The sequence below is a fragment of the Ostrea edulis genome, chromosome 4, assembly GCF_947568905.1.
Source record: "Ostrea edulis chromosome 4, xbOstEdul1.1, whole genome shotgun sequence".
Classification (NCBI taxonomy): Eukaryota; Metazoa; Mollusca; class Bivalvia; order Ostreida; family Ostreidae; genus Ostrea; species Ostrea edulis.
Genome location: NC_079167.1, coordinates 8,412,121 through 8,440,029, shown reverse-complemented (window position 1 = coordinate 8,440,029; position 27,909 = coordinate 8,412,121). Strand labels below are relative to the sequence as shown.

General features: G+C 35.9%; 3 protein-coding genes across 11 annotated transcripts in view; 1 reads left to right on the top strand and 2 right to left on the bottom strand.

The window, feature by feature from the left end:
• Positions 1-433, bottom strand: part of LOC125668542 (protein FAM13B-like) — a 38,694-nt gene extending 38,261 nt beyond the window's left edge. For all 8 annotated transcript variants that reach the window (XM_056161843.1, XM_056161844.1, XM_056161847.1 and 5 more), the window contains exon 1: positions 322-433. The gene's annotated coding sequence lies outside the window, so the exon portion shown is untranslated. The remainder of the gene's footprint in view (positions 1-321) is intronic.
• A 4,896-nt stretch (positions 434-5,329) lies between these two features.
• LOC125668123 (STAM-binding protein-like) lies at positions 5,330-23,604 on the top strand. 2 transcript variants are annotated; one of them, XM_056161838.1, is made up of 10 exons: positions 5,330-5,485; positions 8,020-8,250; positions 8,511-8,586; positions 13,235-13,327; positions 14,771-15,174; positions 15,847-16,021; positions 17,412-17,549; positions 18,322-18,434; positions 18,706-18,808; positions 22,563-23,604. In XM_056161838.1, exons 2-10 carry the CDS (start codon positions 8,027-8,029, stop codon positions 22,626-22,628), a joined length of 1,392 nt encoding a protein of 463 aa, XP_056017813.1. In that variant the 5' UTR covers positions 5,330-5,485; positions 8,020-8,026; the 3' UTR covers positions 22,629-23,604. The 2 variants fall into 2 exon arrangements, with proteins under 2 accessions (XP_056017813.1, XP_056017814.1); XM_056161839.1 differs by lacking the exon at positions 5,330-5,485 and adding an exon at positions 5,566-5,799.
• On the bottom strand, positions 23,534-25,283 carry LOC125670469 (glutathione S-transferase 1-1-like). Its single transcript, XM_048905658.2, is given in 6 exon segments — positions 23,534-24,012; positions 24,102-24,246; positions 24,329-24,387; positions 24,575-24,754; positions 25,021-25,086; positions 25,089-25,283. Coding segments are annotated over 6 exon segments (834 nt in total). The 5' UTR covers positions 25,185-25,283; the 3' UTR covers positions 23,534-23,724.
• Positions 25,284-27,909: the final 2,626 nt, after the last annotated feature.

Sequence of the window (27,909 nt, the reverse complement as noted above, 5' to 3'; positions counted from 1 at the left end):
GGCTTAGTTACATGTATAGAGCTACAGTTCTGTAACTTTCTGCGCGTCACGTCTTAGCAAGATAACCATTCATAACATTCTTTTACACTCATTGACTACCTATCTAAAAATCTTTTGATGACATATTATAATCAAACTTCAAAGCATGATTTAATAATGTCCGCCTAGCCCTGTGCAGCTCAACATGTACATGTATGTATTGCATTGGCAACACTGCTGAAAGTGTTGACTCCTGAAATTACTTAACAATGCTGCAATATACCATACTAATATGCGAATTCAAGCACCCTTGATGAGTATCTTTCTAAAAAATGTACATACCTACTGAATGATACAATGCTGTCACATTAATTACAATTTACACTCTTAAATATTTTCGTTTGGACTCGCACTCTATTTGGAGCCAATCGGTATTTTCCGTCAGTGCAGTCTCGGAACTAAAATACGTGATGCACTAGGCTATATTTATTTTATACCAATTTTTAAAAATATATTCACTTGGACCGTTGTATCTTTAACTCTGCATATATTTATGACAATGATAATTTTTTTTAATGCAGATCTAAGTATATGTTGTGTCCGGCATGAATAATAGTTAACTCGTACATATAATATATGTGCAAGGTTTGTTGACCTCGCTTCCTCTCGTTTGTGTGTGGCACCAGTTAGCCGAATGTCAATTGAAATTTAATACTATGTTATAGAGTTAGATCAATAACTATAGCCTTCATTTATAAACAACGACCACAATCCTTGTTTACGCAACAATTCATAAACTCTCTTTTAACGAACTTCTGTCATGATGTATTTAACTTTCATTTTTTGTGAAACATTTTAAACACATGTGACAGTACAATTTTCATCATTTAAAAGTGAAAAAAAAAAAAAAAATTGGTGGAAATCGTGAATCAATCTTAAATTCTTCTCATTCACTATTACAATAAAAATAGTAAATAGTAGGGTGGGGTCACCCGTATGGAAGTAACGAAAACTAAGTGTTGTCAATTACACACACACACACCCCTGATTCTACATGCCTGGATCTTTGGAAAAAAGGAATTCTTATGGACGTCTCGGCGCGCTCTAGGATGTTCCCATCTTGTCCGAGCACCGTCGTCACTCTTACAATGGTCTATTGGAATCCCTATGGGCACGAATTGTGCTTCTTTGTTAGTTGGCCTATTTTAAATATTCTTATGAGACAAGAATTTATTCAAACGCTTTTACATGAAAAGAAAAATATATAGCTATGGCTTTCAACTCGAAATTTAGATACATGTATATCGACGACGTTTTATCTCTTAACAATAATCATGTTCATTCATATGTCGATTAAATATATCCCAGCTAGTGAACTCGAAATAAAATACATGACAGAGACTTCCACATCTGCTTCGTACTTGGATATCTCATTGTTCCATCGTCTATGACATGTATGTAGCAGTATTCCATAAGATCACCTGTATATTGTGTTCATGTCACTCAACTGGTTCGATACACTTGTGAGAGCTTTTTCTACATATGATCAGTTTTTAAATCGAGGCAGGCTACTAACAAACAAGTTGATGTTACAGGGGTTTCAACAGCCTCGTTTAACGTCAGCATTTCGAAAATTCTATAGTCGTTATATTTAACGATCTAATATGCCAGTACATCTCGTCATTGAGTCAAATACATATCATCAATACACATTTAGTTACAATAATCAAAGTAATAGCGATATGTAATTTACAGTTATTGCATGTATAATGTATCAGTACTTAGTAAGTAACATAATTATCTTTGTTTTGCACTTTTCCGCCACATTCAACAATTTTTCAGTTATCTGGTGGCGCCCAGTTTTTATTGGTGGAAGAGAACCCATATACAATGTAACTGGGAAGAGACTAGGAAGAGACCATCGACCTTTATGGAGCGCCAAATTAACATAAACTCAAATAATTGAAGATATCTTCTATTATTTGAAGATATCATCAATTCAATTATTGCTCTCTTTAATTGAATTAATGCGCGCATTAAATCAATTATTGCTCTCATCAAATGAATTAATGCGCGCTTCAATTCAATTATTACTCTCATCAAGTGAATTAATGCGCGCATCAATTGAATTAATGAGAGCAATAATTGATTTAATGCGCGCATTAATTCAATTATTGCTCTCTTCAATTCAATTGCTCGCAATAATTGATTTAGAGCTCGGTATAAATAATTTGATGATCTCTTTAATTCAATTGAAGATATCTTTAATTATTTACAATGCTTTTGTATAAGGAATTAATGCGCGCATCAATTCTTTTAAAGAGAGCGACAATTCAATTAAAGAGATCATTAATTCAATTGTGGATATGTTGAATTGAATATATCTTTAATTATTTAGTTGCTCACTCTAAAAGAATTATTGCTCTCTTCAAATGAATTAAAGATATCATTAATTTAATTGAAGAGAGCAATAATTGAAATAATGCGCGCATTAAATCCATTATTGCTCTCATCAAATGAATACGCAAGATCGTAAATATCGAGTTAGCGGAACTCTCTTGTAAAGAAGTCCGGAAAAGCGTGTCGATCTTGGGCATTTTTGTTTATTCAAAACACGGCATCGGAAGACAATTAGCCTCCATGTGCTTTCCACAATTGAACGTATTTTTAAATGAAAGGTGTGTAAAAACGTCTGGATACAGGAAAAATTAACTTCTGAATTTAGCTCGCGAAGCTATATATTTTGACGCAAGCTCGTCTCAGCTTTGGGAATTTCCTGGCTGACAGCAGTGGGGAAAAATCCACCACATTTCCATTAAAATCCATCAGTTGTGGATATTTCTGCGTACTATGTTTCTTTCTTGAATCATTACTACAGTCTACTGCAATACAATGAGAGTACACCATTGTTAAAATCGGGTGAATCGATCACGACAAAAGTTGCAGAACTGGTATTATTTACCAACATGCCCAAATTCTCGCATACTCTGGGTCTCATGAGACTTTGAAAGGGGAAAGTAAAATCTAAAACCAAGACGGCAAAAGTAGTCGCGATCTTGCGTATTAATGCGCGCATCAATTCAATTATTGCTCTCATAAATTGATTTAATGCGCGCATTATATCAATTATTGCTCTCTTCAATTGAATTGTAGCGCACATCAATTCAATTGTTGATATCATTAATTCATTTGAAGAGATCATTAATTCAATAAAGCGCGCCAAACTTCCACCAGAGTTCGTTTGCTCACAAACCAAACTCTTCCACTTAGGCATTATGGGATAGCGATTTCTTAGGTCGCGTATACTCTGACGTCACTGTAGAATGACGAAAAAACATAACGTCAAACGTAACCAACTTTCAAAACAAGAACGTAAACATCAAATTCATTACTTTACACAATAATTTGAACAGAGTATCCCTACTTTTTAATGATCTTTTGATCATTTTATGTTTAAAATAAAATCCATACTTTTATATTAATGCTTTTAATATTAATATCTTCAGACTTTTAACTGCGAACTACTTCTTTAGTGTAATTTGTCTGCGTGATAATCGCGGACTCACAATATACAAATCTGTATATTGTGGTGCGTCACATAGGAGAGGTCTATTCGCAAACTTCCACCAGAGTTCGTTTGCTCACAAACCAAACTCTTCCACTTAGGCATTATGGGATAGCGATTTCTTAGGCCGCGTATACTGTGACGTCACTGTAGAATGACGAAAAAACATAACGTCAAACGTAACCAACTTTCAAAACAAGAACGTAAACATCAAATTCATTACTTTACACAATAATTTGAACAGAGTATCCCTACTTTTTAATGATTTTTGATCATTTTATGTTTAAAATAAAATCCATACTTTTATATTAATGCTTTTAATATTAATATCTTCAGACTTTTAACTGCGAACTACTTCTTTAGTGTAATTTGTCTGCGTTATAATCGCGGACTCACAATATACAAATCTGTATATTGTGGTGCGTCACATAGGAGAGGTCTATTCGTAGGCACTGTGACGTAATGAGGCCTCGACGGGGAGTTTGGTCTATTCGTAGGCACTGTGACGTAATGAGGCCTCGACGAGGAGTTTGTAAAGCGCGCATCAATTCAGCAGAAGAATTAATGCTATCATCAATTCATTCAATGCGCGCAATAATTCAGAATTGAAGATATCATTAATTATTTGAAGAGATCTTTAATTAAATTGTTGCGCGAATCAAATGAATTGATGATATCTTCAAATAATTGAAGATATCTTCAATTATTTGAGTTTATGTTAATTTGGTGCTCCATAGACCTTCCGAACGTAAACTGGGAAACTTTCTCACTCACCGGCGCGAGCGAGATTCGAACCCGCACCGAGGTTAACTTTGTAATGACAAAAAGATACAATTTCACCTGCACGTGATTTCAAGTCCTGTCAGGGGCAAAAGAATTTGGCTTTGTCAGTATCTAAGAGGGTGATTAGATGGGAGGAATGTAGTGGTTTGGGCTATATGAACCGTGGACATCGGTCTGGATAGCTCAGTGGTTATCTAGAGCAAGTGCCTGACTACTAGCAATGCAGCATGCAGGGGTCTCGGGTTCGATTTTAGGTGTGGCCATTAATTATCTTCTTTCCGGTTACAGAGTCTCGTTCAACCAGAACACTTGGCTGTTTCCTTAAACCCCAACAAGTTTACAGAAACCGGCAACCACAGAAACATCAGCTGGGTTGCGTTCAATATCGTGCTGGGCTAGAGATATCTAGGTCTGTTGAACGCTTGTTATATCGCTACGTAAGACTATCCTAGATGTGCGTTCAATATCATAGCACTATCTCAAACTCCCCGTCGAGGCCTCATTACGTCACAGTGCCTACGAATAGACCTCTCCTATGTGACGCACCACAATATACAGATTTGTATATTGTGAGTCCGCGATTATCACGCAGACAAATTACACTAAAGAAGTAGTTCGCAGTTAAAAGTCTGAAGATATTAATATTAAAAGCATTAATATAAAAGTATGGATTTTATTTTAAACATAAAATGATCAAAAGATCATTAAAAAGTAGGGATACTCTGTTCAAATTATTGTGTAAAGTAATGAATTTGATGTTTACGTTCTTGTTTTGAAAGTTGGTTACGTTTGACGTTATGTTTTTTCGTCATTCTACAGTGACGTCACAGTATACGAGGCCTAAGAAATCGCTATCCCATAATGCCTAAGTGGAAGAGTTTGGTTTGTGAGCAAACGAACTCTGGTGGAAGTTTGAGCACTATCTTACATCGCGTAGCTGCTACGATCTTGAATGCAGCCCTAAACATTCAATATAAAACAAGTGAGCTAAAAAAAAAAAAAAAAAAATCCATGTAATGCGAAACATTTTAGTACGATCTATTTAAGAAAGTGAAATTTAATAGACCATCATGCAAAAAGATGTAAACAAATTTATAGGTTAGGAAGAAAGTTTGCAGATGACGGTTGTTTGTAAATAGCCGAATTTTCATCTATAAGGTATGATTTGTTATCTTTTCATGACCCGTTGATTATTTGGTCTCTTAGATTGGTTTAAAAGATATTATTGATTATGACATCAACATTTGCAATTACCATGTCAGTCTTAGTCATTGTCACACAGACATACACACATACCATATCATTGTTTGCATGAAGCCACAGGATTTTAAAAAAGCAAATAATTTTTTGAATCATGCAGTTTTGGAATATAATATATATAAGACCACAGGGACTTATCACGCGATAATTTATCGTATTTTGACGACTACGAGGATGGACACTCAACACACTCCCAGTCCCACCCTATTCTGGTTCGTGTAGTATTTCTGTTGGTTATGCACTTAGTTTTCAGCCTATGTAAATCCATTCCACAATATATTAACTTCTAAACAATATGCATCTTAGACCTGACAACAAGTTTAATTCAGAGTTTATGAAATAAAAAAAATTTGACTCGTCTTAGATGAAATTTACTGGTCTGAACAAATATTTACCAGACAGTATATTAGTTGATAGTTGGTAAAATGGGTAGTAAAAACCGGGCTGGGTCAGATTACCTTCGTAATTCTAATTTTTTTTAGTTTTCTTCGTTATTTTATTTTCGTTTGGTGTAAAACTTCTTAATCATAATCTGGATGATACATTGGATCTTCACTACAAAAATTACGGCATAATTTTGCTTCACTGTGAAAATATCAACGTTTGTTTATTTCAGGTTGGTAAAATGGGTAGCGAGGAAAAATACACATTTTTCTGCGATTACGATTGAACTATGTGACACAACAATGAAACTACACATGATTTAGATAAATATTATGATAATTTATCACCAAAATGCTGTAGCACTTGTTATGCGAGTCTTGTATATTTAATATTCACGATTTATTAAAACCCGGGCCAAAAGGAAACCGGATACGGTAACCCGGGCCAGATATTAAAATTCCGAATAAAATGAGGATGTTAGCTATCACGTTCACGATCTTATGAAACGTGACATTGCACGGTTCCTACCACTCGGAGGTATCCTCATAAGAACCATCTTTTTTATTTAAATTCTAACCTAACTATCATTAAGTTACTTACGACGGCGTATTCGTGCCAATTTAACCTAGCAGAAAAAAATAAAAATCGTTTCTACGATTTATTAAATGGTAGAAACAATGTAAAAAGTCGTTTCTACGATTTAGAAAGTCGTTTCCACGATTTAAAAAGTCGTTCTACGATTTATTAAATCGTAGAAATGATTTTAAAAATCATTTCTACAATTTAGAAAATCGTTTCTACGATTTAGAAAGTCATAGAAACGATTTAGAAAGTCGTTTCTACGATTTAGAAAATCATAGAAACAATTTAAAAAGTTGTTTCTAAGATTTAGAAAGTCGTTTCTACGATTTTTAGGTCTCGGGTGACATTGCAATTGCTTGTCGTCTGTCATCGTGGGTTAACAATTGAACATTTTTAACTTCTTGATAAGTATGATCATTCCAATTCCTTTCAAATTTGGTATGAAGCATCTTTGGAACAAAGGGGACATAAATGGTAAATTTCAGGACTCCTACATTCCTTGAGCCTTAAAGGCAGGGCAAAAACTGCCACAAAATTGAATAATTTTCAACAATCTTCTTCTCTACTACCACATATATGTAAGAAAAACTAAACGCATAGTGATGTAGAGCAGAAAGGCCTACCAAAATTGCAATTTTCATGATCCTCAAATTTAACAAATATATATGCAGAATTACTTGAGTGCCATTTTGAAAATAAAGTAGGCATAATTTATCAGTCGGTGATATTTTTTTAGGACCATTATTATTGGTTAATTAACCAAAGCATTAGCAATTAAATCGGAATAAATAACGTCGGCCCGGGTCGACCGCATCCAGTTTCCTTTTGGCCCGGGTTTGGAAAAATCACCGATAATTAAGATAAAAGGCATTTAAATGGTCAAATAATGCATTAAGTATCAAATTCAACTCTATGTGAATTGAAAAAATGCTAGGTTTTCAGCAGCAGATGCATATTATACAGAAAATATGCAATAATGTGTGTTTTAGTCTCGCTACCCATTTTACCAACCAGATTTCATACAGTCATTGAATTCCTTACCTATAGGTAAAATTATGTGCTAAAATTTGTGTCGAAGACTAAATGTATCATTAAGAATATATTCCGTAAGTTTCAAAAGAAACAATGACATATCAACGAAGAAAACTTAAAAATTCGGATTACAAAGGTGATCTGACCCGGCCCGGCCTGGTTTTTACTACCCATTTTACCAACTGTTACATTTTCACATCACCCCACAATTGACCAATGCTGACTGACCACCGACCTGAGGAACTACTAGTATTATTCATTATTTTGGAGCTTCATCACCGTGAATTTGATGTACATAATGTGTTAAAGTGCCAGAGGATGTTTTGAGTACCTCTAGGGTGTTATAGTATATATTGATATGTCGATAAATGCATTTGACATGTGTCATAGAATGCATTATTTATGGCAAGTGAAACCCAGTTTTTTGTCTATAGAGGTGTCATGGCCCAGATTGCCATCAGAGATGCTTCTCTCACGGCCCACATCAGAGATCCTGGAGCCAGGGTGAGGGAACTGTGTAATTATGCTTGTAAGGTGGAGATTGACCCTCAGATTCCCCCGCGGCGGTACTTAAGATCTGGCCATGAAGTATTAAGGATGGCAAAGGTCTACCAGGATGAGAAGAACTACGAGCAGGCATTTATCCTGTATACAAAATTTATATCGTAAGTCCCTCTGTACAGACAGCTGAGAGTAACTTTACACAAATATTTCTGTCCTTGTTTTATAAACTGCAATATATGTGCTTTTAAAAATGAGACTAACTATTATGATAATTATTAAGATACAAGTTTGAAGAAGAGGAAAATTTTAAGTTACTTAATGTATGCAATATGTTTTCACTAATCACGAAGTAATTTCCAAAGGATTGAAATTTGGTAGCTACCCATCAAGCACACCTCTTTTACTTTCTTTTTATTTTTAGTTTGTTTGTTGAAAAGTTGCCAAAACATCCTGACTACAAAATGGCCCCTGTTGATGATGTGTCAGCAATAAAAAAGGCAAGTCTGCAAAATCATTCAGTTTTATAGTCTGCAAAATCATTCAGTTTTATAGTCTGTAAAATCCTCCTGGACTATGATCTACAGAATAAGCTTGGTCTTTTGTCGTTGCTAATTTGCATTTGGTAGTTTTTAAAGTATGAAAATGATGACGTTTACTGATGGTCTAAAATTTTCCGTAGATAACAAGAATGTTTTCATTAAAAGATTTTTTGCAAGTACATCAGAAGAGTCTTAGTTTAAATGTGACCCATGATTTTTATAGAAAACATTTTACAGACCTTTTAATGGCCTACATTTTTCATAACGCTATGCGAATTATTTCCCCCTGATTACAGAGGGTGTGCAGCAAATTGCGGTCCTTAGTTGATGGTGCCATATAAGGAGTAAATAGAAAAATTTTAATTTTTGATTGCAATCAATTGCCAGTTAAGGAATTTTTCTAAGAATTAAGTGTAATGACTTAAAAATAGTATAATTGAACAGAATATCTTTGTCACTAATTACATTTATATGTGTCCCTTGTGTGGTTTTCTCGCAAGCAATACATGGTCATGATGTAATAAAGTCTAGTCCTCGATTTCTTTAGATCAGAATCATGATGCCCTTAGTATATCAGCAATTCTTCATTATTAATTTTTGTCAATATTTTCGACAGTCAAAACACAAAAAAAAACCATGCAATACGATATGCCTAAAAACACATGTAAAACCAATGCATACGTATATATACATTATCAATTTATCGTTTCACACTGAACATAACTACTTGTTGCAAAATGTACACTAGGTGCCAATAAATAAAGCATGTTAATTATCTCGAATTGGTATGTCTAGTGTAATATTTTTGTTAGAATATTTTATTCGCGTGTGATTCTATCTTTTGAAAGTTAGATTTTGTGTACATCAACTCACACCTCTTCTTGCACTTCAATTACTCAAATGAACACAAAAACAATCACCAGGCTCCTAGCAACAATGGGTTTGCCTCCGTTTATTATTACATACAAACTTGGTTATTTTTGCGTGCAGAGAAAGATCTATTGTCAGATAGGCTGCCTCCCCCTCTATAAAAAAAAGCATTGCTGTGAATGGTAGTGGAAATGTAAAATTTAACCAATGAATGGAACTGAAAAATCAACCCTTGCCGCCTTTCTCGAGCCTTGGATTATTTTTTTTGAGATTTACATGTCAAAAATTTTTAGGCAATATTATTATAGAGTCAAGTCTGTTGTTTTTATGCCCCCCCCCCCCCCCCCCCCCCCCCCCCCCCCTTCAAAGAAGAGGGGCATATTGGTTTGCACCTGTCGGTCGGTCGACCACATGTTGTCCGCTCAATATCTTGAGAACCATTCACTTGATGATAATGATATTTCATATGTGGGTTGGTTATGAGTAGAAGAGGACCCCTATTGTTTTTCAAGTCAAAAGGTCAAGGGTCAATCTAGTCTGGACATAGGAATATAATGTCCGCACAATATCTTGAGAACCCTTTGCTTGAAAGACATCAAACTTGGCACACTGGTACATCCTAAGGAGTAGATGACCCCTATTGATTTTGAGGTCATATGGTCAAAGGTAAAGGGTCAAACTGGGCATAGGAATATACTGACCATTTAATATTTTGAGATCCCTTTGCTTGACAGACATCAAACTTGGTACACCAGTACATCTTCAGAAGAAGATGACCCCTATTGATTTTGAGGTCACATAGTCAAGGGTCAAGGGTCAAACTGGACATAGGAATATACTGTCCATTCAATATCTTGAGAACCCTTTGCTTGACAGACATCAAACTTGGTACACTGGTACATCTTCAGGAGAAGATGACCCCTATTGATTTTAAGGTCACATGGTCAAAGGTCAAGTGTCAAACTGGACATAGGAATATACTGTCCATTCAATATCTTGAGAACCCTTTGCTTGACAGACATCAAACTTGGTACACTGGTACATCTTCAGGAGAAGATGATCCCTATTGATTTTGAGGTCACATGTTTAAAAGTCAAGGGTCAAACTGGACATAGGGATATACTGTCCGCTCAATATCTTGAGAACCCTTTGCTTGACAGACATCAAACTTAGTACAGTGGTGTATATTCAAGAGAAGATGGCTCCTATTGATTTTGAGGTCACATGGTCAAAGGTCAAGGGTCAAACTGGACATAGTAATATACTGTCCACTCAATATCTTGATAACCCTTTTGCTTGACAGACATCAAACTTAGTTCACTGGTACATCTTCAGGAGAAGATGACCCATATTGGTTTTGAGGTCAAAAGTCAATTGTTGAACTGGACATAGTAATATATTGTCTCCTATATTTTAAGAATTATTTCCTTGATTGACACCAAACTTGGTACACTGGTACACCATAAGGAGTAGATGACCCCTATTGATTTTTAGGTCACATGGTCAATTCACTCTTGACATAGGAAGATATTGTCTGCTCAATATTTTGAATTGATGATACTACAATCAATTAAATGATGTGTGTGTATAACCCTTTTCAATTTTGCACCATGGGGGGCATATGTGTTTTACAAACATCTCTTGTTAAAACAGATTACTATTGAACTCCTCGGTATTAATTGTATAATTTGGAGAGAAATATTAAAATGTCAAATACACCTATAACACCCCCCTTCCCCAACTCTACAATTTGATGAAGTGCATACTTTAAAAAGTTTTCTCCATAAAATCAAAGAAATTAAACCTTGTTTTTGTCATAGATATAATACAACCTGTTAAAACTTGATATACTATAGAATTTGGAAACGTAAGCTTTACTATACACTATTTGTTAATACTATCTATGTGAAGCTTAGGACCGCAATTGTAAGTGTGCCCCCAACTTCCAGTGTAAAGGGAGTAGCTGCAAAAGTGTAGGCCATTGTATGATGTGACCTTTTCTTGTTATGATTTTGAAGGAAAATATTAAAAACCACCAAGTTTATGATATCAGTGTCATTATATTCTAAGATAGGAGTAAACATAGCGAAAGAATTTTTATTTTTAGCTCACCTGAGCTGAAAGCTCAAGTGAGCTTTTCTGATCGCCTGTAGTCTGTAAACTTTTTACATTTTCGACTTCTTCTCCAGAACCACTGGGCAAATTATTATAACCAAACTTGGCCAAAAGCACCCTTGGGTGAAGGGATTTCAAGTTTGTTCAAATGAAGGACCACCCCCTCTTCAAAGGGGAGATAATCACAAAAATGCAAAAAAGGGTTGGGTCATTTAAAACTCTTCTTCTCAAGAACCACTGAGCCAGAAAAGCTGAGATTTACATGAAAGCTTCTTGACATAGTGCAGATTCAAGTTTGTGAAACTCATGACCCCTGGGGTTAGGATGGGGCCACAATAGGGGATCAAAGTTTTACATAACTAATAAATAGAAAAAATCTTTTAAAAAATTTTTCCTTAAGAACCATTAGACTAAAGAAGTTTACATTTGCACGAAACCTTCCTGACATAGTGCAGATTGAAGTTTGTAAAAATCATTGTCCCAGGGGTAAGATGGGGCCACAGTAGGGGATCAAAATTTTACATACAAATATATAGGGAAAATCATTAAAATTCTTCTTAAAAATCACTGGCCAGAGAAGTTCACATTTACATGAAAACTTTATGACATAGAGCAGATTCAATTTTGTAAAAATCATGCCCCCCGGGAGTAGTTTTACTTGCAAATAGGATAAATCTTTAAATATGAGCCACGGTGACTTGGGTGAGCGATGTGGCCCATGGGTCTCTTGTTTTTTTTATTATGAGTATTTCTGCATGAAAATACTCAATTTCAGAGAAATTGGAGAATATTTAAATTTCATGGAAAGACAGTGTGTTATTATCATTCTATTTCCATTTAGTCATGGATATTTTTCTAAAATGCTTCTTTTAACATGTGTCATTCAAGTTATCACAGTTTGTTGAAAAGAATATACTGTGTACCCATCCTCTGTCATTGGTTTATAGTTTTAATTAGGGAATGTGAATATATGCTTAAATTTGTCTAACTTGCAAGAAGATCTATGAAGAAACTTGACGTATATTATAGTTATGTCATCATCAAACAGTTGTTGCTTTAAAAAACAACTTAAAAAATTTTATCTTTGATTTTACTGAAATAGAGAAAAAAAGAGCAATTCATATATTTTACTTTAAAGGGGCATTATTTGTAATTTTGTCACCAAAAATTGAATTCAATGAAAATTGCACTGTATTATATATTTCATTAATAACACTAGCATTTAATTTTTTCAAAACAGGCACATGAATATGTGATTTTGGTGATTAAATAATTATTGTCTTTCAAGACAATGATTCTTCCTTATATATTTCTATACACTAAAAGCGGTTAATAGTGTAGTTTTATTAGGTTTCTCTTGTTTTTATACAAAATACAGGTAAATGTTTTTGTTAGTCATTAATATATATATTCCTATACCATTGAGAGACTTTGAGAAAAAAATGGTTGGCATCACTTTCACAGGTAATACCCCTTTCAAATTTTAATATTCTTCAAAACAAGTTTGAAATAAATTCTTTGAAAGAATATATATTGGGAAGAAAATAAAAAGGTATGTACCTTGGCATCATAAATTACCAGTTATGTTGTACACTAACTGATTTTATTGCATAAATTTTAGAAAGTGAAGCTTGTGTTTCCCATCGCTGAAGAGTTGAAAACCATTTTGAAGAAGAGATACAAGGATATAGAAAAGAAACGTTTAGAGGAGGAGGTATTGATAGTACTCACAGGCACGGGGCCATTAGACTGTGTAACACATTTCCTCCCCCATCCCCAGTTTGTATTTTCTCCCCAAAAAATTAATGCTGGCAGTAATTAACTACATGAACTGTATGTGATTTTGCTTCTCCTTTTCATAAAAAATGATTACATAGTATAAAAATCAAGGAAAATCTTATTTTTAAAGTTAATAAATCTTCAACATTAATCAATTTTGTAAGAGAAAATACAGAAGGGGTGGGTTGTCATGGTCTAGTGCCTTTGGTGATGGTGGCATATTCTACACATATTAGTAATACATGTATGTGCATTAAGAGTTGTTTTTATGCCTCCACCACAAAGTGGTCGGGGCATATAGTTTTACTCTTGTCAATCCTTCCGCAACACCCAGTTTTCTGGACTTCTTTTCTGCACTCCTTGAGATATTGAACTGATTTTTTTGTATGTAGATGTATATTGATGAGTTACAGATCGAGTTTGAGTTTTGTTCTGGTTCGTTGATTTTTGATGGAGTTGTGCCCCTTTAACATAGAAAAATTACTGTTATGACCAGTTTTCCAGACCTTTTTTCTAAATGCCTTGAGATATTGAACTGATTTTTTGTATATAGGTGTTGATTGATGAGTTACATATCAAAGTGGAGTTTTGTTCTGGTTTGTTGATTTTTGATGGAGTTGTGCCCCTTTTACAAAGTATGTATTTATTTTATGACTGTTACATGTAAAACATATAAAGGATTGTTGTTGAGTTCTTTATTGTACTAACTGCGTGTAACATACAATCTGAATACAACATTCAATGCTATACTTGATGGATTTCCTACATTTGACTTTACTGCTGGCGGGGCATTTGTGTCATGTCGACACATTAGTTTTTTGGGGGGGTTTGCAATTCTGAAAATCAGATTTGAGAATGTAAAGGAATCAACCTGCCTATTCAATTGTTGTCCATTTGCCTATTCCAGTAATGTCCAATTCTTAATCTTATGAAAGAGAAATTTAAAAAATCTTAAACCTAATACATATATGGCCTGATGCTGTGTTATGTAAATGACTTATTATGCTCATTTGGATCATGTCATTGGGAAAGTAATATGAATGTGAAGGTGACACAAGGTCATTTAGATACAGTCAAGGTTACTATGAGAAAAATAGGAAATGCTTGTCCTAACTTAGTCATTTCAACATAAAATCAATAAATGCATTTATGACTAGAGAATGTATCATTATACTGGCAAGCAAGATCAATAGGAAGTTATATCATGGAATGAAACTTGTAATGCTGAAGCCAAATCATTACATAATATTGCAAATTAATTATGTTTGGAAGGCATTAGTTCCACAAGAACAATATACATGTAGAAAGCTTTTACTGATGAACTGTCATTGGCTGTTTGATTTAAAAACAAACTATTCCTCTCTACTTTGATATATAGCGCATTCAACAAGAGCAACTAGAGAGAGAACAAGAGAGACAACGACAGGAGGAAGCAGCGAGACAGCAGGAAGAGGAAGCAAGACAGATACAGGCTCGCAGCGTAGCAGAAGCAAAATGGCTGGATGAACAGGAACACAAGCTACAGGAATTAAAAGAGAAAGAGTTATTGAAAAATATTGACCAAGACAGTGAGAGTAATGAGAAAGTTGTGAAAGATAATGACACATCAGGACTGAACAATCAGCGTCCATCAGCAACAGCAGGAAGTCTGACATACATACATAATGATCTTGGAGAGAGACCTGTGGAGAAAAATCTCATGAAAGATTCCCAGTACCCAAATATTCCTGATAGAGAGCTGAAGAAAAACTTAGTGATTTCAGATTACTCCACCCCAACAATGTACGCACCACATAAAGCTCTTTGTAGAAAATGAAATGTTCAATGATAATCATAAAACACATAATACTTCATTCAGAGAAAGTAACCTATTTAGATATTTAAAAGCCTTGCAAACCATAATATACAAGTTCTCAAAATATTTTAAACAGTGATAAACATACCTGCTAATGATGAATACATGTGTCAACACTTCTCACAAGTTACTTTTCTTGTCTGCCATCTTGCGTTTAAAAAGTCGTATTTCCCTATTTTGGCCTTTGTAACATTCTGTTCTGTGTCTTTAACATTCGATATTTTTCCATCAATTGCATTCAACTACAATGCCCCAGGGTGGAGCAACCTATAAACTTGTATGAAAACTTAATAATTGGCTATAATTCACAGTAGTAACCTCTTACATTTGGTAGGGTAAAATTTTATTTTTCACTGGTTGACCTTTGACTGACCCCACAAAGGGATGTAACTCACAACGAAGTGTTGATATGTGGACAAAGTTGGTGATAATCTTATATTCAATGGCAAATTGTTCCATAGATGAACACCAGAATTCTGGAGACTGAATTTCAATGAATTAATGCAATGTTTTGTTAAACAAAGATCATTCCTTTACCTAGTAAGATGATTACCATAACTCTGGATTTTAAATTTAGATGTTTGCCATGTATTTTATAGAAATGGTTCTCCTGACATTGACAGAAGCACCAAGCCTGACCACTTCACCAGCACTGGGTTCTCGGGGCTCCGGGAAGTGGTAATACCATCAGATCTGATGAGGAAGTTCCTGGTTATTGCTGAACACAATACCTTAAGAAACATTGAAACCTGTGGCATTCTTGCTGGCAAGTTGGTGGGTAGTATTTCAGCTTACAAACCTGAAATTTCAGAATTGTTGAAGTTGGGTTGCATAGGATTTGCAACAACTATACTTATGGCAGGCCCTTTTACTATTTATTTGAAAAATAAGATATTTCTTTAAATCAAAGAGAAATAGAAAGAGATATCTCTTTTACTTTTAGAGATATTTCTTACACTTAGAGAGATATCTCTTTCACTTCGAGAGATATCTCTTATACTTTAAGAGATATCTCTTTCAATTAGAGAGATATGAGAGATATCTCTTTCACTTAAAGAGATATAGCTTTTACTCTGAGAGATATCTCCTTCACTTAAAGAGATATCTCTCTAAGAATTTCTAGAGAGATATCTCTCAAAGTATAAGAGATATCTCTTTAATTGTTGAAAAAGAGATACATGTATCTCTCAAAGAGAAAGAGATATTTCTTTCCAATATTTTTTATCAGTTTGAATACTCAAGAAATTCTCCCTAAACCGGAAGCCCGCCAAAGCAAATCTTACCATACCTCTTTCTCTTTGAGAGATATCTCTCTAGCTCTAAGAGATATCTCTCAAAGAGAAAGAGATATCTCCCAAGTGTAAAGGGATATCTCTTTTGTTTAAAGAGATATCTTTTTTTTATCGTCTGTGTTCCCTTTGTCAGGGGTTCGACGTTGTTTGGCTGTCCTTATGCAAAGTCTCCAGTGATCACGATTGTGGGGATTGACTGTGTCCATTTGCCACTGCTTACGGTCTTGCCTGATGGTTTCTTTCCATGTCTTCTTAGGGTGCCCGGCTTTTTTTTGCTGTCCAGTCTTTGGTCTCTGCAAGTGCTGATAGTCCCCTTGCTTCTTTCAACATGCCCAAACCAGTGAAGACGATTTGCCCTTATTAATACATCAAGTTTTGGGATGGCCAATTCTCAAGAAGGGTGTCTGACCTAATGTTCTGGATCTGGTCTGGCTTTACGTTGCATATCCACCTAATCATAGCCCTTTCATTTCTCTGGAGTCGGGTGAGTGAGGACTGAGTGAGGGCCCAACACTCACTGCCATACAACATCACGCTTCTTACACAGCTATCATAGACCTTACCCCTGGTGATAATTGGGATGGCTCGGGATGTTAGGATTGGGAGAAGTTCTCTGAACTTTCCCCAAGCTGTCTTGACTCTGATGGTCGAACTTAGTTCGCAGCCACCAATAGAGATATCTCGCTAGTGCAAAGAGATATCTCTCTTATTTAAAGAGATATCTAATTTTACGAATAAATAGTTAAAGGGCTTGCCATATATTCTACAATGTGTATCTCATTGCTTTTCTAACATTTATGGATTGTTTTTTAGCACTTTTTAAAAAAGTAACTCCTTATTAAGTTTGAATAACAGAGGCTCTTTTCCTTCAGGTACATAACAGTTTCCACATCACCCATGTGCTGATACCAAAACAATCCGGAACTACAGATACATGTGTTGCAGAGGATGAGGAGGACTTGTTTCTTTACCAGGATCCAAGAGATCTTATTACTCTTGGGTGGATCCATGTAGGTGTACTGTAGAATCATTCATTTCGCTGGGTCAATTGTAGACTGATTTTCTTAATTTCAGTGGGACATAAATTTATGTGTCAGCTATTTGTAAGGTTTCTCTATCTCTTCTAGATAATGCATGGTAATTCATTTTTGTCGTATATTTGGAGATATGCCATGGGATTCATTAGAATTAAACCACTGTATATATCGTATTAAGACCTTACAAAAAATTTTACAGCAAAAAATTTTAATTCATATGTATGAGAGCATATAACTGATATATTGGAGTAACTGAAGGACATTTGCTAAAAACAAATATTTCTGTACGAAATGTGAATAAATATGCAAAGCTTGTAAAAATAGCTACATTACAAACTGAATTAAGTCAAGTTGATCAAATCATTAGTTTTTACTGGGCATTTGTTTTCAGAGCTTTCCCATATAGAGATACTTTGTAATCACTTGAACTCTTTAATCACACATTGATTAAAAAATTACTCTTGAGTACATCATAAATACTCTGCAGTAAGGAAACTTTCAAAACATGCCCGGATTTTGTTAAAAACTGTAAAAACTGTAAAAATTTAAACTCTTCAAAAGGAGGTAGAAAAATTGTAGCAAGTGTCTTTAAGTGATAATGTAGATTTAAAAATTTAATTTTGAGAAGATTATGAAGATAAGACTTGCTGCATATTTTTCATGAAGCTGTAAGATGATAACCTCATGAAATTTTAGAATGAAATATGTTTCTTAATAGTTGTAATAGATGAAGTTTTATCTGTAGACACATCCAACCCAGACTGCTTTCCTCTCCAGTGTGGACATGCACAATCAGTACGGCTACCAGGCCATGCTGCCCGAGGCAATAGCCATTGTTTGTGCACCTAAGTATCAAGAGTAGGTATTCTTCATATCTTTTGGCAGTGTTTGTTCCCTCCTTTCTCAATATGTATACTGAAGATTCAGAAGTTTTTGTGATTTTTAAAAAAATGAGATTAGCATTGTCAATTTATGTGCATACATGCTTTGCAAGTAACCAGAATTGTGCAATTAATCATAATTACTATAATATTATTATTATATTATAGTCTTAAATTTATCTACTGCCTGGAAAGTTGTGAAACTATGGATATGTATTTACCTTAATACCATTTTTTTGTTTGGAAAGGACTGGAATATTTACACTGACATCAGAACGAGGCCTTCCTGAGATTGGTAAATGTAGAGAGAGGGGATTTCACCAACACACCAAAGTCCCACCACTGTTTGATGTAAGTACAACACATGTTTATACCAAACACACCAAAGTATCCTCCATCATCCACTGTTTGATGTAAGTACAACACATGTTTATACTGAACACACCAAAGTATCCTCCATCATCCACTGTTTGATGTAAGTACGACACTTGTTTATACCAAACACACCAAAGTATCCTCCATCATCCACTGTTTGATGTAAGTACGACACATGTTTATACTGAACACACCAAAATATACTCCATCATCCACTGTTTGATGTAAGTACGACACTTGTTTATACCAAACACACCAAAGTATCCTCCATCATCCACTGTTTGATGTAAGTACAACACATGTTTATACTGAACACATCAAAGTATCCTCCATCATCCACTGTTTGATGTAAGTACGACACATGTTTATACCGAAACACCAAAGTATCCTCCATCATCCACTGTTTGATGTAAGTACGACACATGTTTATACCAAACACACCAAAATATCCTCCATCGTCCACTGTTTGATGTAAGTACAACACATGTTTATACTGAACACACCAAAATATACTCCATCATCCACTGTTTGATGTAAGTATGACACATGTTTATACCGAAACACCAAAATATCCTCCATCATCCACTGTTTGATGTAAGTACAACACATGTTTATACCAAACACACCAAAATATCCTCCATCATCCACTGTTTGATGTAAGTACAACACTTGTTTATACTGAACACACCAAAATATACTCCATCATCCACTGTTTGATGTAAGTACGACACTTGTTTATACCAAACACACCAAAATATCCTCTATCATCCACTGTTTGATGTAAGTACAACACATGTTTATACTGAACACACCAAAATATCCTCCATCATCCACTGTTTGATGTAAGTACGACACTTGTTTATACCAAACACACCAAAGTATCCTCCATCATCCACTGTTTGATGTAAGTACAACACATGTTTATACTGAACACATCAAAGTATCCTCCATCATCCACTGTTTGATGTAAGTACGACACATGTTTATACCGAAACACCAAAGTATCCTCCATCATCCACTGTTTGATGTAAGTACGACACATGTTTATACCAAACACACCAAAATATACTCCATCGTCCACTGTTTGATGTAAGTACAACACATGTTTATACTGAACACACCAAAATATCCTCCATCATCCACTGTTTGATGTAAGTACAACACTTGTTTATACTGAACACACCAAAATATACTCCATCATCCACTGTTTGATGTAAGTACGACACTTGTTTATACCGAACACACCAAAGTATCCTCCATCATCCACTGTTTGATGTAAGTACTTACTTACGTACTGGATACTGTTAGTGATTGTTATCACATCAGTGCCGCTATGGTATCCCTCCATGTCACACGATCTTTGGCTATATTTTCGGCGTCCTGATATGTTAGGCCCGCAGTTGTAAAGTTTCTTGCCAGCGTGTCTCGCCATCTCTGCCGTTGTCGTCCTTGTTTTCTTCTGCCTCCGACCGATGTAGGGTCCCATTCGTACATTCGTTTAGGGAATCTTTCGTCTCCCATCCTCGACATGTGACCAAACCATCTCAGCCGATTCCTCATGAGTAGTGTTGAGGCATATGGTTGATCTGTGAGCTCTCGAATGTCACTGTTACGCCTTCATTCCCACCATTTGGTCTTCAGAATAATTCTAAGGCATCTGGAATCGAAGGTGTCTAGTCGTTGCTCATGTTTCCTGGTTGTGGCCCATGTCTCAGATGCATACAGCAATGTTGGAATGACAACTGCTCTATATATTCTCATTTTTATTTTGAGGCTGATCTTTGCTCTCCAAGTGTTGCGCAAGTTCTTAAAAGCATTTGCGGCTTTACCTATACAAATGTTCAGCTCAGTATCGATGGAATTAATTGGTGTTACAGTTGAGCCTAGGTAGTTAAACTTCTCAACTTTATCAATGGTAGACTCTCCATCTTTTACGCATGCCGATGTTTCACCTATTGGCATAACCTTGGTTTTCTCTGCAGAAACTACAAGGCCAACCTCTTCTCCTGCTCTCCTAAGTCTTGCCAGTGCTGCTGTTGATTTTTCTTCATCTGGTTCTATCAGAGCCACATCATCAGCAAAGTCGAGGTCTGATAGTTTCCAACCGTCCTCGATTCCCCTGAGTGTACGAACACGCTTCTTCATCTGCAATCCATGACTGTCACAGGACTTTCTTAATACCCAGTCTATGAGAATGCCAAACAGTAGGGGAGACCAAACACAACCTTGCCTCACCCCAGTCTCGACAAAAAACCAGTCGGAAAATTCGCCTCCTACTTTCACTCTAGCCTGAGATTCATTATAGGTGTTTCTGATAATGCTTATGATCTTGTCTGGGATGCCGTATTCTTTCATTATTCTCCATAAGGATGGTCTATGTACGCTGTCAAAAGCTGCTTTAAAGTCAAGAAAAGTAGTCAAATACCTATCATGATGTAAGTACGACACATGTTTATACCGAAACACACCAAAATATCCTCCATCATCCACTGTTTGATGTAAGTACGACACATGTTTATACTGAACACACCAAAGTATACTCCATCATCCACTGTTTGATGCAAGCATTTTTATACATGATGCACTAAATGGTTATTCAGTGAACAGGCTTATAATAAATTCACAATTACAACGAAGTGATGTGCATTCCTAATATAAACTTATTGAATATAACAAATTACGTTTATAATGAATCTAAATTGTTCATACCCAGCACATCATTATAAGTGTGTTTTACTGTATGAAAGTCTGGTGAGCCAATTGCTGATTGTAATCGATAAAATAGAGAGACACTAGTAATCTACTGTGTGAAAGAGACAATTTGGGTTAAACTAGCCTTTGTCTTCATATTTTAGGTCATTTATGCTAATTTAATAGTTGCAAACTTAAGTTTCATTGATGATGCGCTCAGTGTTTGACCTTAACGCCTATCTGTTGGCCCAAGAAATGACTTCTGATTTCATTAGGAAATTGATTTATAAGGGAGTTAGGAGGTCTGAATCCGAAAATGGCCACCTTGTACCTGATGATGTTTTAGATGAAGCATCTGATGTTGTTGATGTAAAAATTTTTTTAGAAAGGGCTATTGAAGATGATCAAAATAATAATACATTACATTTTATCTTGAGTCACCAGAAGGACAGATAAATCCATCCCACTGATTTTACAATGTTACGTAGCAAGTTAAAATGCTAAGCTGTAAACACTCCAGTCTACGTAGCAAGTTAAAATGCTAAGCTGTAAACACTCCAGTCTACGTAGCAAGTTAAAATGCTAAGCTGTAAACACTCCAGTCTACGTAGCAAGTTAAAATGCTAAGCTGTAAACACTCCAGTCTACGTAGCAAGTTAAAATGCTAAGCTGTAAACACTCCAGTCTCCGTAAAAGTTAAAATGCTAAGCTGTAAACACTCCAGTCTCCTGAAGTTAATCAACGTCGTCGTTAATTGTGGTTATATACTCAGGTGACCGATAGAGCCTGTGGGCCTCTTTTTTCTATTCCGACCTGATGTAGCTGCAGAACTGTAGCTCTCTGAGAAAATATTGGGACAGTTCTGCAGCTAGACCTGATGCAGAATGGGAAAAACATTATTCTGGCTTTAGCAAATAATTTCACAAATTCAGTAGTTGTGTGTGGAAATAGGACAAGTTGTGAAAATGTTTTTCTCCATATGTATGTTATATTTTGCATCAGACCATTGGTAATATTTTAAAATATTTTATCATTTTAGTCTTGTTCCCATATCCGTTTGGTGGATACAGAGAGAATTGAAATGGCTGACTTACGACGGAAGTGATTGGTACCTGTTACATCTGGGTAGTGTGATATTATGGTGCTTATGACCAGCAAAATTAATAATGAACCTAAAATATGATTAATATACATACATTTACTTGAATGTGTATACAAGTCACAAGACCAGATGTATTACAATTTTCATTTATATTTATTTATTACACTTTTGCTCCAGTTTTCTATCAATTTGTTTGTAATTTGTGTTATTAAAGACATTGAAATGAAAATTGAAACAGTATTTACCAGGTTTTACATAAAAGCCACATGTGACCGCTATTTTGTTTTGCGAGTTCCCTTTCAATTTTTGACACCTTCTAGGTTTATTGTATAGTAGAATATACTTAATTACCTGCAAAAATTCCACACATACAAGCGTGTCATTTCAAGTAAGACCAGGGATGCATATAAACTTTATTGTTAGGAATTTCTTTATTGAAGTTACAGAAGATGTTATGTGTCTCCCTCTAATCAGTATGTGAAGTAGTCGTCATCATCAGTGGACTTGTATACACTATACTTTCATCATCTGCGCAGAAAACATTATTTATATATGGTTTTATACTTTTCCTGTGTTGATATTAATAACTTTTATTTTAAATTGTAAAGACAGCATATGTATATGTATGTAAAAATGCTAGAATGTATTTGTAACTGCCAGTTGTTCATTGTTTTGTACATTAAGTCTCAATACCATTACGATGTTGTACAGGTGTGTATTTGGGCATGTCAAACACTGCAGTGTGTTGTTTCTTGTAGTTGGTCCAATTGGGACAACTTATTTATAAACTAGTCTGTTAGTATTCGGATTTTTAGATTGTAAATTGATAGAACTGGATAATGTTTTAAGTTATCCCTGTAAGCATTGACAATGGTACCATGCAGAAATAGGCGACAAGAACCACCATACCAAGTACTGTTTAATATGATTTAATGATTGCTTAAATCAAACTATAAATGGCATAAGATCATCAAATTTACAAGGTGTTTATGATTTTTCTGGAGATTATCCAGAGATCTTCATCACAGAGTCACATCTGGTAGAAGTGTAGCTGTTGTGTACGTGAATTAGTTACGTAGAGCAGTCTTTGTGATGTGAATCACTGAGGAGACTTCCACTCGTACAAGCCTCGGTTACACTCGGCCCAGTATGGTAGGGCCTTCATCCGGCGGTACCACATAGCCAGATCTGGCCACTGTTCCAGTTTGTAACCTTTGATCTCGGTCAGTGAGATATTGGTTGCCATGGAGATATCCACAATTGTGAGGTTGTCACCAGTCATGTACTGTTGCCCGCCATCCAGATGACGGTTGAGGTATTCGAACGCTTTCTTCATGGCAGCTTCCTTATCAGGATCAGGGGGTTTTCCTTGAAATAGCTGGGGGTACTGTTGTTAAAAGAAGAAGAAGAATTGTATGATATTTCAGTTTTCTGTGTCATCTTTCTGTCTGTCGATTTAAAGCTCTGCTTACTTACTGTGAATTCTGTAACGGTCTTGTACACAGATCCAAGGTCAAAGTTCATCAGTCGATCACAGACGGCCCTCTTTTGAAGGTCTTTAGGATACAAATAGGAATGCTTTCCTCCCCATTTGCTGATCATGTACTGCATTATAGGGCGGCTATATAAAATAAATGACGTTTACGAGAATGTTGAAATTCTTTAAAATAATTACGAAAGAAATAATTCGTAGGCGAAGGTACCTTTCCCACAAAGTAAAATCTCCATCAACTAGTGTTGGCAAGGTCATATCGGGATTTATCTGCAAAGTAGTAATGATTCATACAATTCTCATAAAAATGTTCACGTAGCAACAATGGCAAAATTCGTGTTCAAAATCGGTGCGATACGTTTCTTTCTTTGCATCCAACTAATCAAAACTCAAAAATACGGGGGGAAAGTTAGATTCTTATGTTTCAAATGTAACCGCACACGCCCACTCTTCATACCTTTGCAAACTCCGGAGTCTTGTGTTCGCCCTTGAATAGGTCAATGTATTTGAGATGAACCGGGATCTCGGCGGCCTTTGCCGTCATCCATGCCGCCCGGGCGGGGGCGCTTAAACCGTAAATATACAGTGTAGGTATACCGCCTCCTTTAACGCCGGAGCTGCTGGCACCATTCCCCATCTGACGAAGGAGATGAAGAAAGGATAATTAATTATGAAGATTTAATTAAAATACTGAAATTTCCGATATATCATATAAAACTTGAAAGCAACGATTAATCCTCTCTACCAATATAATCATTGCGTATGTTTAGGCCTATATCATACTAGTTAATAGGACTTGATCCCTTCGCTAAGTCAATACTTCATTCATTGCACCAATACTAAACTGATTTTCTCCACGGATTGAAGAGTTTATAACAGCATCGTTGCTGACCGTAGACCTACCCTTGGTCTGACGATTATCTCCTCTGGTTTTTCTCTAAAACACAGGCACACCAACATTGGAAAGTTTGTTCAGTGACAAATTCTTGAAAACAACATTTCTGCCACCTCCTCCATGCAAACACTTGAGTGTTAGGACAGTTGGCAGGAGAGAAGTAACAGATCATTGCCTCGTCAAACACTTTTCTTCTGGTAACTTTTCTTTTGTCTTTGAGAACTCATGCACACATAGGAAAGTATTTCAAATCTGCAATACACGTTTCAGAAATACTAAACTACGTTAATAGTGTAAGCACATACCTGTGTATAGCGTAACGGTAAACATGTTTCCACAAACTGCCAGAAATCCGATCTCTCGATAGATAACCCCTATTGTAGATCTATTAACCAGTAATTAAAGGACCACCATTTGAACAGTTGATTGGTTCCATTTTAAATATAAGGGCATTTTTCTTGATTGTAAGGCCGCAACATGAAGGTGAAATTCAGAGAATTATAAAACCCTGAGCCCCGGTTCCCTCCTATAAAGTCGGCATATTGGTTATGAATGAAAACAATTAAAAATATAATATTGGTAAGTGTTAGGGGAAGTGGGAGCACAAGATTGTGAAACCATGCCATCAAAAGTGAAGGCAACATGGGACCGGGGAAGAAAAACGAACATAAAAAGCCCCCCCCCCCCCCCCCCAAAACAATAATCCACACATGTTCAAATGGGACCAGTTTCCATTAGAATGCGCGTTTCAAGAGGAATTAAATATCTTGTACACGAACCATGCATACATTCAATAACAAGTATAGAGGAAATATAGAAATATTGTTCGATCAAATGCATTTCGGGATTCTGATCAGTCAGAGACGCTAGAGGGGTGTGTCATGGTTGTCCACATGTCAGTCCATGAAAACATACAAAAATAAATCTAATAATCAGAAGCAAAAGGCATAAATGCAACCAATAAAAAAATGGCGGAATAATGATAATAAAATCATAACTACGGTTAATGAGACGATATCCCCGATAGCCCCCATGAAAATCGTTCGTTAATCTTTAGAAACAGGCATTATAAATTTAAGAGACAGGTAAAATAATTTTATTAAGATTTATAAGTGATAAAAGGAAAAATTGTACTTTTCATGTGTACTTAAGTGTTTTGACATGACAGATCGATTTAGATAAAATTACATTTTTGTACATGTATGTACAAATTATCTCATCACTGCTCGGGAGATCACGTCAGGCCTCGCCCCTCGTGACATATATATATATCTATGACTGGAAAAAAAATCTTGTCCACCAATTAAAACATATAGGCCCTCAGACTTCTGGACAAAGACGTGTAAAGCTTCGCCAGGAGACATTCTAACCTGTAACGATTGATTTGTGGCCAGTGGCCCAAACTGTCCGAAATATATATATAAAAAAAAAAAACAAAAAAAAAAAACCTGCCCCATGTTAACATCTCTACCTCTACCGTCTGATTGATTTAAAATCGTTCAAAATATCCATCACAGCATATCCGCAGTTAATATTGTCATTTTATTCATCACTTGTGTAATGTGCAAACTCAACATACATATATCCGATGATTACTTTAACTTACTATTGCGATAATCTCCGACAACGAATACCGTAAACTAGCGAAGGAACAATAGGTAAGTAAATGATTTCTTGATTGAATAAATGACACAAGTTTTTCTTACTCTTAGACAATCGCCCAAAGCAATCCATCAACGCTTATCAAACAAACAACGAACAAACACAAAAATAGGTGGGTGTCAAGGGGCGGATCTAAAAAGAGAAATTAAAAGGGGGGTGCTACCTAAGTTCGTACCTTTTCGCTTCCCAAAAGGAGGGGGCAGAGAGGATGGGGGTGGGGGCGGCGTTCAAAGGGGGTGGGAGGGAAAAAAAAGAGGTTCAGTGGGAAGGTTCTTATACTTCCGTTTTTATAACTCCTTTCGTCTTTCCCTTCTCACCACTAATCTGCAACAAACTGATCGCACCGGATATACGTATATTCGATGCCATGCCGTCCCCATTGTGTTTTGACAGACAAAAGAGAAACAATTTACAAATACAGAAAATAGATAATACATTTGCAATATCGCGTATTATGAGCCTGTTTAAATTTATAGGTATTATAACCATTGCAGTGAATATATGGGAAGTAAACTAGGCATGCAATACGCTTCAGTACCCAAATGAGAAGCAATTTATTACTATTCAGGGGGGGGGGGGGGTGAGGGCTACCCCTGTCCGCCCCCTCCAAAAGGGGAAATTTGGAAATCTCAGAATGACAATTTTGTTTACTGAAATTGATCATTCTTGAAAGAGGGTGCAACCCACTTATAACTACCCCCTCCAGATTGTCATCTATTGCCCCACATTACAGAGATATTAATTTTATTGAAACTTTAGTGGAAAGAGTACCTGCAACTGAAAGGGGGGGGGGGGTCACCCCCCTCCCCCGAATAAGCTACACGAGTTGATTTAATTATTTTATGTTGAAAATCTCTATTACGCATGTCAACAATGCCTTACAGTATCCTAAAAGTACAAAATAGCTAAAAATAACCCAGTCTGATTAAAACCAGCCCCCTTCTCCTATCGTCCTGACGACGATTGGAGAAGGGGGGGGGGGGCTGGTTTTAATCAGACTGAAAATAACCTTTCCTTAAAAATACTCCCCATGTGGGTAATTCAGTTTTTAAAATAGAGGAAGGGGGGGGGGGTAAAGAAAAAGGGGGTGTTATTTTGGACTTTTAGGGCATGCAAGACATTGTTTACATGCATTAGAGAGATTTTAAACAAAAATAATTAATTCAACCCAACTCGTGTAGGTTATTCGGGGTGGTGGCAGGGGGGGGGGGGGGGTGTGGTAGAGTCCTGAACTC

Excerpts from the sequence above, each read along its gene's own strand:
- LOC125668123 (XM_056161838.1), top strand. The coding sequence starts at position 8,027 with ATGGCCCAGATTGCCATCAGAGATGCTTCTCTCACGGCCCACATCAGA. Across the intron at positions 8,251-8,510 it reads CTGTATACAAAATTTATATC|TTTGTTTGTTGAAAAGTTGC; the intron begins GTAAGTCCCTCT and ends TTTTATTTTTAG. Across the intron at positions 13,328-14,770 it reads AGAAACGTTTAGAGGAGGAG|CGCATTCAACAAGAGCAACT; the intron begins GTATTGATAGTA and ends TTTGATATATAG.